The following is a 12462-nucleotide window of genomic DNA, read 5'->3' on the forward strand; positions in this document are numbered from 1 at the left end:
CCACCTATTTTATATTTGCTGTTTTTTCTGAGTCAAACAGTCATCAATAAATGATCAATTTAAAATTACCCTATGTCTCTGCATTGTTTTACCTGTTTCATGGCCTGGATTATAACTAGTCCTGTTGTTTTTGTCAGCTGAAATAGCTTTCAAGGATTCATTTAACTCATAACACAGTTTCCCACTTGCCAAAGGGTGACTGTAGCCTCCATATTGTGCATAAAATGTCAGTGCATCAAAATCACTTAATTCCAGTGTTTTAAAGATTATAACAAATTACACACCTATACATATAACCATCAGAAACACTACTATAATATTACTTATAACTGTAAATGTCATGTACAATTGTGATTGTGAATATGATTACATATAACAACTTTATTTATACAGGACCCTTAAGAACAGTGTTCACAAGATGCTTTGACAGTTAAAACATGCAACACAGACAATCCAGCAAGACATAAGGAGACAAGGCAGAGCAGTCAATTAAAATGAATAGTAAAAATGATAATAAGTTAAATGAATAATTAGCTAGATTAGCATGCAAATCAAAACAAGGGCTCTTGCAATGATACAGAAATCTTTAACAAATGCTTGGATCCAGACGCATCACTGCCAAAATCTAATCAATTGGTCTTTGTGTCATTTCCGACCTTCCCTGAAAATTTAATCCAAATCCATTAGTTGTTTTTTCAGTAATGTTGCACACAGACAAACAGACCAGTGCTGATCATCACATAACTTCGCCAAGGACTAGAAGTTTAATTAAAGCTAAATGTAAACTTCACATAAAAGCAAATCAATAAAAGTGGGTTTTCAGAAGTGATTTAAAAGAAGTTACTGACTGCAAGCCTTATCTCTTCAGGCATATGGGAATGTTATTCAGTTAATGTTTTACAATGACATACCATTGCTTGTTCCACAGACAAAACATTTTGTGTATTTATACATTATGACTGTTTGACCCAAATAAAAGAACTTGTACACGTTTAAAGTGCTTGATATAAATCATGCACTCCCACAGATGACATCAGTTTTTGGCAGACTACCATTTTCTTGCACAACACCTGTTTCTGTGGTGGGAACCATTTATTATCATAAGCAGCCTAATGAAGTTACTGCTGGTTAATGCAAACATCTCTTTGGAGATGTTCATATGGATCCTGCTGCTCTCTGATGCTGCAGGTGTTTAATAAGCTTCACCTCCTGTTATTCTGTCAGAACCTGGGTTACATTCAGTTATTAGCAACAGTCATTAATCTGAGTTGTTACAGACTGTCTTAAAGTAAAGTTGTACTTTTACATTTTTGTTTGAAATAGAAGAACTCTGAAGGAGCTGCGTGTGTGTGCCTCCATACATAGATAGATACTTTATTAAAAGCTTAAAAGCTTACTCAAATGCCACCTTATAAGTGGACAATGTTTTAGGTTAGCTATTTTCAGTTTTGTGCCACTATAGAAACCACAATCACTGCAGCCTTCACCATGCATAACTGTTCACAGCATTAATAGCATTTTCAGAGAGACAACACGGATGAAGGTTGCATAGGAACCTGCTGTTCAATCCTACTATTAGTTATGCATAAGCTAAGTAGAGAGAAAGGAATGGCTCTGTTTTAACATGAATATTAATACACAGCCTTCAAGTCTGATCTTCACAATGTAAAGTGACCTACTTAATCCCTTTTATGTCTGTCTATATAAAAATAATTATATACCTCCCCCATACAAGAAGACATCTTCTCAGAGGGAGCAACACAACTACTCGAAAGCCTTGTATTTGTCATTGCAGGCCAATACAAGTGTCCCAACAAATAGATGAGACACTTGGTAAAACACAATGTCAAAGATGAAACAAGAAAAGCACTCAGAGAGTGCAGTACTCTGCCGAGACTGCTCAGTCGTATCATCTCCGACGGCTGAAATCTTGAAAAATTTTGCGGTAGAAATTGCAGGACCCTAGAATGTGGCCATTTAATATAGATGTATTCACAAACAAAATGACCTTGAGCTGAGCACAGGTGTGTGTTATACATGTGTACGTTATGTACGGCTAGCGAGTTGCGTAGCCTAAATATGTAGCTGGCAGCGGGAACTGATGGGAAACACCCCCACAATTTAATCAATTGTTCCTTGTATCATATCCAACGGTCGATTCGTCATCATGTGATCGTCAGCAGGTAGTGTTCACTTGTTGTCATAGTTACAGTGATGCAGTCCCCCTATCTCGCAATGATCCAGAAATCTTTAACAAATTCATGGATCCAGACTATAAGCCGCATCACTGCCAAAATCTAGTCACTTGGTCCTTTTGTCATTTCTGACCTTGCCTGAAAATTTCATCCAAATCTGTTGTCTGTTTTTGAGTAATGTTGCTAACAGACAGACAAACAGATGGACAAACGTACACCGATCGTCGGATAACTCCAACGTTCCTCGGCGGAGTAATAAACTGCCACTTTTAGCAATTCCAGTGTATAGTATTGCATTGTGTTAAACCTGACAACAACATGCTACAGTGGTAAATTGAATTCTGATAATATTTTAATAATGAGCAAAGCCTGTATGTAAAATAGGACAATTCAGATAAAAATCTGATATGACATTACAAACAGGGGTCAAATGTTGTGGTTACATTTAATGGACCCAAATTCAGAACACGGAGATGGTGCACAGTTTTCAAAAAAAGAGGTCAATCTGTACGATGAAGGAAACCAGAAGGGGATTCTGGGTTTGAGACAATTGCAAGCTACTGGCTGATGAGGGAATCCGGTAGTGCTGAAGGTTGGTGACTCTGAATGGGGCCTATGGCTTATTGAGCCGTTGACTGACTGCTTTTGGAAAGGATGGTGGCAAGGGTAGCATCGTACACGGTGAGCTGCAGAAAGAAGCTTGGCAAAAGGAAGGAGCTGGTGAGTAGGTGTCTGAAGAAGACTTGGACCCGAGGCACAGAGAAGATGCCGCTTAGACGAGGAGTAAACACGAGGAAACAGATATTACAAAGACAATTGGCCGATGATACTACCACAGAAGGCTGCAGAACAAGACGCCGAGGAGTGGAGTGACGAGCCAAGGTCTAAATATTGCAGCAGGTGATAAGAGGATGAGTCTCAGGTGGGTGAGGTGATCTCTCCATGTGACCAGACATACAATCAAACACAGAGAGGACAAACAGAGATGAACAACAGACAGAAGGGAGAGAGAGAAACACAGAGAAACAGGGAGCAGAAGGATTACTGTGTAGATCGGAGTAGTAAATCAGACTGTCAGTGCTGCTACAAACACACAAAAAATTCAAGCAGGATCTTTTCAGTCATCTGTTTTCACTTAAACATTTTCTAAACAACATCTTAGTTCTGTTTGAAGAAGAAAAGGTTTGGATGGGACTTTAGTATACTATAAAGGAACAAGAAAAGTCCTCAGAGAATGCAGTACTCCACCAAGGCTGGTCAGTCGTATCATTTCCGATGGGTGAAGTCTTGAAAAAATTTGCGGCAGAAATCACGGGACCCTACAATGTGGCCATTTAATATAGATGTACCCACAAACAAAATGACCTTGCACTGACCACAGGTGTGTGTTACGCATGTGTACGTTGTGTACGGGTACCGAATCACATGACCTAAATATGTAGCTGGTGGTGGGAACATCCCCACAATTTAATCAATCATTCCTTGTATCATTTCCAACAGATAAGTCCCAATAAGTCCACAAAGGTTGATTTGTAGTAGGGTCGTAATGATGTGATCGCGAGCAATCAGCTGACGAAGTGCTCACTTGTTGTCATAGTTACAGTGATGCTGTGCTGCTATATCGCAGTGATGCAGAAATCTTTAACAAATTTGTGGATCATAAGCCGCATCACTGCCAAAATTCAATCAACCGGTCCTTGTGTCATTTCTGACCTTCCCTGAAAATTTCATCAAAATCCGTTTTTGAGCAACGTTGCTGACAGACAGACAGACAAACCAACGGGGATTGTCACATAACTCCGTGGCGGAATAATAAAAAACTCAGCAACAGCAGAGTCCTGGTTCGATCCCTGTTCAGCTGCACCTTTGCTACACGTGATTCTCCTGCTCTTCCCCACATTTTCCACCTGTCACACCATCTATGTGAAGGAAAAATTGGGGAAAAAAAATCATAAAAGCAGGAGTTCAACTTATTACTGCACTCTAAACAAGCTGATCCTTGAAGTTTGACATGATAGCTTCGACTCCGACATGAGGTGGAACAAGTTGTGCTGCCCTGGATCTGTATGCCAATCCAGCATGTCCAATGCAGGTTTGAACAGTCTTTTCTTATATAATTACCCACTGCTGTACACTGTAGAGTCAGCTAATCATTTTTTGTGTGAGGGACCTCTTTCACATCTCACATAGACTTAGATTGCATTAGTCAGGTACAACAACATAAAACTAATAATGCAATCAGACCTACCTCCTGCAAAGGTTTAGTTTTTGTTTAAGAGACGTGTTCATTCATTATCGATGATGTGGTTTGTGATGTGGAGCTGCATTGTAATATACAGGGAGGCCTTTCTGTTGGTAGCTTACCCTCACTGATGCCTTGTTATGTACTGCATTATCCCCAGCTGAGGTTCTGTTCAAATGTAACACAAGTTTCAATCAAATTTCAAGCCAATGCAAATTAATACCCTTTTTCACCCACTACTGCTGTGAATACTGGTGATAGTTTGTTGAGTTAAACAGCTGATGGCTCTAAATCTCCAGTCTAATATCTTCAAATCATTGCAGAAGAATTACTAAATCATTGAAAAAGCATCCATTAATTTACAAGATACAAGAACAGAAGATCCATGTCTTACATGTAGTAAAATTTTAGTGAGCATTTTTGTACTATATTAACCCTTAGATGCATTAGTGATTGGACCATACACTTTTCCATAAGTGGGTCAAAAATGACCCGTACAAGAATCAATGTGTTTTAAGGCCATTCTTGTCATTTTGGTTAGGAATAATAATCTGTATTATTGTTTGTATTATATGTTTGTCCACACAAGAATGACTTCATGTTTGAAATGTGTTTATTTTTCCCTTTATAACAGATTATGAACATTCTGATAATTGAAAAAGAAGAATATTACACAGAACAGCAATAGAAGAATGTCAATCTCCATTTTGTTGACATTTTTCCACTCTTTTCCTACAGCTGTTGCTGCTCTCCATCCCTCCAAGTTTGTGCACTGCATCACCTCTTGTATAATATTATCAGTGATAAAGAGCTTGGGGTAGTAACACAAATATTACAATTTCTTATAGGTGTAAAAGGTAACTCACATAATTAATTGGAATGATATGAAAAACAGTTTTTTGGAGGAATAGCCGGAATATGAAATGATAAAAGCTTTTCATTACAAAGATGTTGCGAGAAAACCACCTCATTGGGTCATTTTTAACCCACTTATGCATCTCAGAGTTAATGAAATTTGATATACATTTACATTAAGTGGTTTTGTCAGTCTGGGGGCAGCACGTTGTGTGATGGTTTGAATCTCGGGGTCGGGGACTGTGTGGAGTTTGCATGTTCTATGTCTGCATGGGTTCTCTCTGGGAACTCCAACCCTGTGATGGATTGTTAACATGTCCAGGATGTACCCCTGCCTTGCGGCGTATGTTTACTGAGATAGGCTCCAGCCCCAGTGACCCCACACATAGGAAAGCAGGACTAGAAAGCAGATAAATGGGTTTTGTAAAATTCATTTTCAAAGATAGCCATTGACTGTTTATTTGTGCGCTAGAATCCCATTGGTTTTGATCATAATCAGGATTTGTTTTCTGGTTATACATCTCCTGTGTGCATGATACATAGCAGTATCCTGGTTAATCATTGCTGTGTGGTGCTTCCAACACAAACAAGCAATACAATATGACATTCCTGTGATTGCTGACCTTGAATTAATTTGACTGTGAATATGTAGTTTACACTTTAGCGCTATTAAAGGGCAACATTCACTTTGCTGTCCCCAGTGACAGACAGGAGTAAAATGAAATCTTTAACATGTTCTCCACTTGTGTTGCCTTCACTTGTCACTGACCAGCTCCAGGCTATGACTTACCATGCAGGACAAAGGAGTGGTGGATGAAGATATGCAGCTGTGACTGCTGAGATAAAGTCAGCATGATGGAGTTCAGTAACCCCCAATTGAAGAGAAAATTACCATATAAGTAAAACATCCTTTTACCGGCTGTGTGACACCGTTGAACTGTTCACAAGGCCAGAGAAAACAACAGTACAAGCAACACTTTCATTACTGATGAGAGCCGTCGTAGTGTTGTAATCCCAACAACTGCCCAGTTTTTAAAACAGAATGCTGGTTGCTAACCACTTATGGGTTCGCAGAAGCACAGTCAAAAAATGGCTGAGTATGTGCGGTCACAATGCGGTACACAAAGCTATGAGCCACTGCCTAAAAGTCTCAAGTATGGAAGAAACCATTCACATAGCTTTTGTCTCCGTGTTACTTGGTCTCGCCACGTTGTGTCGGCACTGCAGTGGGCAGCATCTTTTACAGCATCTGCGGTTCGACCCCTTGCCTAAAAGAAAAAATGTCTTTTAAATGAATTACCTTGAAATTTTGTATTGCATTCAAGTTCACCACAGGATGAAATGTAATAACATTGCTATCATCAGGTCAACATCGTATATGCCTAATACTGGTTCGGCTTGCTAAACTAATAGCATTCTCATCATTCCCAGCTGTACTTTGTGTGTAGCACTAATTGGCAAATAGATTAGGATTTTGAAAAGAAGGATGCTAACATGCTAACCTAAGATACTGGATGCAGTATTTTCTTCTTAACATTAGCATACCAACATTGTCTTTGTAAACATATACTGATATTAGCATTTACCTTAAATGCTACATTTCATGCAGTGGGGAGAACAATAAGAAGTGAGGAAAACCCATCATCCCAACTTCAGTTATAAAACAGTACAGCACAGTTTTCTCTGCTTTTGAGTGCTCACAATTGTCTATAAACTCAAGAAAACAACTTTTCGCATTCCAGTTCAGCTGGTTATTGAAAGTTAGCAATCCTGCATGCTGTATATGTGTTAATTCTAAAGTTTTAACCAGAAGACAATTTCCTGAGATGTAGTTATGTGATGGACTAATGGTGTCTTCAAATGGGGTCATGTTTTGCAAGTTCATAACAAGTCCTGAATTCTTCCTTTTTCTTGGCATTCACAACCCGAGAGCCTTTTTTTTTTTGATGGTTTCAGAAATGACAGAGGCTATGGATGTCCTTTTGGTGGATAGTAAATATATTATAATTTCATGCATTTTCATATAATTTCTCAGGAAAATATTATTTCCAACAGTATTCTCTCTTTTTTTAAATATGCCTCTGCATTTCGGTAGCCTCAAGAAACAAGTAGCATCCATGTAGTCGCTCCCTAGCAGCAGTGTTCTCACAACTTAAATCCAATGTTACTAATTGAAAGCCAAACCTTTCGCAGGCTTGACCTCACATGTTGTAATCACACTTCACGTTCCATTTCAAGGCACTGTAATGGGATCATGGATCCAGTGATGCTGAATTTCTTTATGTTGAGGATTAAAACTGTTCAGTTTATTCTTATAAAGAAAGTTGTGGGTGTTGGGGAGAGAGAAAGGTCAGGAGGTCACAGTGAAGAATGCAACCCCCACTTGTCCAGAGGTGCGATTATTCTCACAATTGGCACTTCATGACTTATTGGATGCTGGTGGAGGTAGGGGACGTCTTGCTGTCTGCAAGAGGCCTGTGAGTGGTCATTCTGAAGTAAACACCTGTCTACAGATGTTCCATTTGGATGTGAGTTTTGAATTAGCCGTCTTCTGAAATAGTTTCTTACCAAAATTACAGATGTGGGAAAGGGTCTCTGGATTCTCTGTGTGTTGCTCTGGAATGTTCTGCTCTTCAGTTTGTTACAGGAGTCTTGAAGCTCTGCGTGATGGTTCTGACCATCATCGTCTTGGCAGATCCAGAACCTGGCAAACTCCCGGCTAACACAAAAATGAGCAAAGAGGTGGAGCATGGGTGGAGCTGGGAAGGGCCACACAGACAGACCACCTGCCTGCAAGTCAAAGCGCCCACACCTTTAACTATGCATAAAGAAAATATTTCAAAAGTGTACAACACAATTGTGTTCCACCAATGAGCCACAGCCAAATCTGTTTAGCTGAAAAGGCAGACTTTCACAAAAATCCCATTCAATGTTTAACATTCTAACACTCAGCAAACTAAATGTAATCTGCAGAATCATGTCCTGCATCAGGAGACCATTTAGATCTCCAGAACCTCCAGGAATGACTTGCGACACCTTTTGAAGGATGTAGAGTGGGTATTGACGTTTTGGTATTCTGTTCAACCTGACAGGCCCTGTTACCTACACCTGTTTCACACTGTAATTGCTACAAATATGGCTACAACTTCCCTGTAGTGCAGACAAACACATTTCAGTTGTATCTATGACATTCTGTGACAATCTCCTTGCTGTATAGTGCTGATGAAGATGAGATGTGTCAGTTAAAGCACAACCCTGATGAAGGCAACATTGGGAAATAAACATGGTATATTAGAGAGCTGTTGTGTGATTGTTTTAATCTTGTTAACTTTAGTGTTTAGTGGTTTTTGTTTTGCATTAATAAAGACACTCCCGACCAAGTCATTCAAGTCAGACAATTTTTATAACATATTTCATACAGAGGTAAACTCAATGTACTATGCAATAAAACAGAAAAGCATTAAACAGATGCGCTAGAAAATGCAATGAAATACGCTACATGAATACAGCCACCAATGGAACAAATGCATACAAAAGATCCAGTTTTTAACCCCTTGTCCTGATCCTACCACAGTATTCACACATGATCGACAACAGACTGGAGGACTGAGGTTGTCTGAGGAAAGCATAGGAATGGTCTGATACTAAACACATTTACTGGAGTATTGAACTTAAGTCCTATCTTAACTTTCTTGTACTTTACTTAAGTACTTATATTCAATTTTACTTCACAGCACACTTTCACTACATTTCAGAGACATATTTTATTTTCTAGTTACATCTATTTGACAGCTTTAAGAAATTTAAAGATGAAATTTTACAAGACTGATTCTGTAACAGGCTTTTAAAATAAAACAAACTGTAAAATTTTGAATCGATGGTTTCCAACTTTTTTGGCTTCTGCTGTAAGACAAAAACTCAGTGTGTGATGTAGGTCACATTTCAGATGAACATAAGTTGTTAACAGCTCCACCAAATTGTGATTTCTATCTCTCTAAACTTGGTTGCATATCTATAAATGTTAAAATCATATAATATCTCAACAAGAATGATCAGAGGAATGAGTTGCAGAAGATTTGAATGATAGGACAGCTCAGTACAGAATGTTATTTGTGTTATATATCAGGTGTATAAATCTGGACAGAGGTTGTCTTGGTCATTGTTGTCCCCATTCAGTTTCTGCTGGTGGTTCTCACAGGAACTCTCCACTTTTCTCCATCTAAGTTTGAAGTCGGTCAGTCCTTTGGACACCATGCGGTCATGCAACTAGACAAAATATTTAAAAACAGGAAAAACATTAAATATGCTATTATCTTGATGTCAAGAGTTTGCATTGTCCCTGTATTACTTACCTGCAGTAAAACCTGCTGCTGGATCTCTGAGCTCTTCATGTTAGCCATCGATTGAATCCTAATTTTCACTATTATTTTCTTTGTCGCCGCTATGACATGAAACACATGGAAAATAGAAACATTAGCATTTTACATGACAATGGCATGATACAGCACTTGCATTTTCAACTTCACCTTTGTAACAGAAGAACGGGTGTCTTTGGCTGTTTTCTGAATCGTCCCATTTCCCTGAGACGAGAGAAAATCTTCCATGGAATTGTTTTGACCCATAGTTATTAGGCTGACCAGTTCCCCAGTTAGTGAATGTAGAGGTGCTGTTGTCAGACCAGAAGGCCCAGGGATCTCTGTAGAGGCCGATCCATACTTTCTGAAGCCTCGTTGCAGTCAGAGTGCTCTGGATGGTGCTTTTCTCTTCTTCACTTCTTATACTGGCCAGGTCATTGTGGTGTTGTCTGCAGTATGACTGAGCTTCTGACCAGGTGAGTTGTGTCTCCACTATAACATACGCTGTTGGACTGTTGGCTTAGAAAGATGTAAGAGAGGAGTGATGGTCAAAACAAACACCTAGTGAAGAATAGACTGTCTAAGAAATGTAGGAGTAACTAGTAATTTATTCATACCATCATAGCACAGGAACAGATTGCGAGCTTCACAGTTTTCATCTGCTACACTGCTTCCTTCATAAACCATTCCACAGTATTCCTTTGCTTTAGAATTGTTTGGCTCGGGCTTCAACCAGGGCATGAATATCGCTTTCCAGTCAACATACAAATTCTCTTGGTCCATGGACCATTTCCACTTCTTAATGTTGTCATGAAGCCCTATCCATGCCCCATCAGCATTAATGTCATTTCTGTTTTTTACATTTGACAGAAGCCTTTGGTTATCGTCGCTGTTGTAGATGGTGACCAGGTCAGTGAATTTCTCTCTACAGTAACTCTGAGCTTCAGTCCAGGTCATTTTTTGGTTCACAAAGTGGTATTCTTTGCTGATGTGGCTGGAGCATGTGGAAAATCCTGATGAGACAAACAGGCAAGAAGCTTTTAACCATGCAAATGGGCCTGTATTTATCCATCCATCCATCCATTATCTATACACCGCTTAATCCTCACTAGGGTCGCGGGGGGGGCTGGAGCCTATCCCAGCTGACTCGGGTGAAGGCAGGGGACACCCTAGACAGGTCACCAGTCTGTCACAGGGCTACATACAAAGACAAACAATCACTCACACATTCACACCTACAGGCAATTTAGAATAATCAATTAACCTCAGCATATTTTTGGACTGTGGGAGGAAGCCGGAGTACCCGGAGAAAACCCACGCATGCACAGGGAGAACATGCAAACTCCATGCAGAAAGATCCCGGGAAAGCCGGGATGCGAACCAGGGATCTTCTTGCTGCAAGGCGAAAGTGCTAACCACTACGCCACTGTGCAGCCCCCTGTATTTATCAAATGCTTAATAATATTATTTGAACAAGAACAAGAATCTACTGGCTATAAAGTTGTGGATAAAAGATTACTTATGATTGTAAAGATCATGTATATCATGGTTGTCTTGAGCCGCAAATGGAAACAGTCAGATAAACTGAACGACATTATTCAGAATTGTGCTTTTCGTTTCATGTGTTGTTCCATCATGACCAATTTAATTTCTTATTTGTTAACTAATCTTGTAGGGCTCCCAATTCCCACTGTGGATATTATTAAAAACATTGGGTCCGACCTGTACCTCATTTACATTCATTTATTGTTGTGCACACGATTCTCTAAAATATCTTCTTAACATTGAAAAAATACTTGTGACCCCATCACCTAAATAATATTAGTATATCTATTAGTTAATATTGCAGACCTGACAGCAGTAGGATGACCAGTGTGGTTTCTTCCATACTTGGCTGGATTCACTGGAATGAATGCAGTCATCATTATTATTATTTATTATAACTATCATCATCCACATAGTAATATTTAAAGCAATCATTATGCTATTTAAGTCCAGTATTTAAATGAACTGACGATTAAGATTTATCTGGTCTTAACATTAACATTGGACAGCTAAAAATACACAACATAATAATTATATTTCAAATGTTCTAATCATATAAACCAAGTGAATGATGTAGAACGTACCTGACAAATCCTTCTGCTTTTCCTCTGGTGAGACAATATGTGAAATCGTCGTAGTGACACAGAATTTTAAGGAGGTTTGTGCTTCTTACTTTCACATATTTTCCTATCAAATGAGGATGTACCTGATGGGGTGTGACTAAGATGTATTTACAAGTGTAATGACAGCAGCTGAAATGGCTTTAATTGTTGGGTTTTTTTATTTAGAGGTGATGATAGTAAAGGTATTAAAAGGATCAAACAGTGTTAGTTTAGGTTATTGATACAAACAAGCAAATTGTAAAAACATACAAAATAAGTAAGAGTGATAATAAATTAATATTTATTTTTATTTACTCATTTCAAGTAAGATAGTGTGTAAATAAATAAATAATTGCAATGAATAAATATATAAACGTGATGGCATGCGCTAATGTCAAAAATTTGAATTTTTTTAGTTTTTGTTTTTTTTAAATCAGGATGTGCTTTGTCATGCTTGTCAACCACGAGATATTCAAATATGTTCATCAACAAACATTAAATGCAAAACACAGCAAAAGCATGTCCAATGGTTGACCTAATTCAAAGCACGCATGTATTCAAGACCTTTTAGTTAACAGTGAAAGTCATGTAGTGCAGAGTGTTCCTCGTCAGAACAGGTTCCAGGTTTCAACATGTATGAATTACTCCAGTATTAAAACTTACCATTT

The 12462-nt window shown here is 38.7% G+C and overlaps 1 protein-coding gene across 1 annotated transcript; it reads right to left on the bottom strand.

The window, feature by feature from the left end:
• Positions 1-8690: 8690 nt before the first annotated feature.
• LOC118469291 (macrophage mannose receptor 1-like) lies at positions 8691-11547 on the bottom strand. The gene is made up of 5 exons (XM_035941749.2): positions 11499-11547; positions 10265-10660; positions 9819-10166; positions 9645-9733; positions 8691-9558 (listed from the first exon to the last, which is right to left on the bottom strand). The coding sequence occupies exons 1-5, from the start codon at positions 11533-11535 to the stop codon at positions 9415-9417; spliced, it is 1014 nt and encodes a 337-aa protein (XP_035797642.2). The 5' UTR covers positions 11536-11547; the 3' UTR covers positions 8691-9414.
• Between the last annotated feature and the right edge of the window lie 915 nt (positions 11548-12462).

The sequence above is a fragment of the Amphiprion ocellaris genome, chromosome 15 (genome assembly GCF_022539595.1).
Source record: "Amphiprion ocellaris isolate individual 3 ecotype Okinawa chromosome 15, ASM2253959v1, whole genome shotgun sequence".
NCBI lineage: Eukaryota > Metazoa > Chordata > Actinopteri > Pomacentridae > Amphiprion > Amphiprion ocellaris.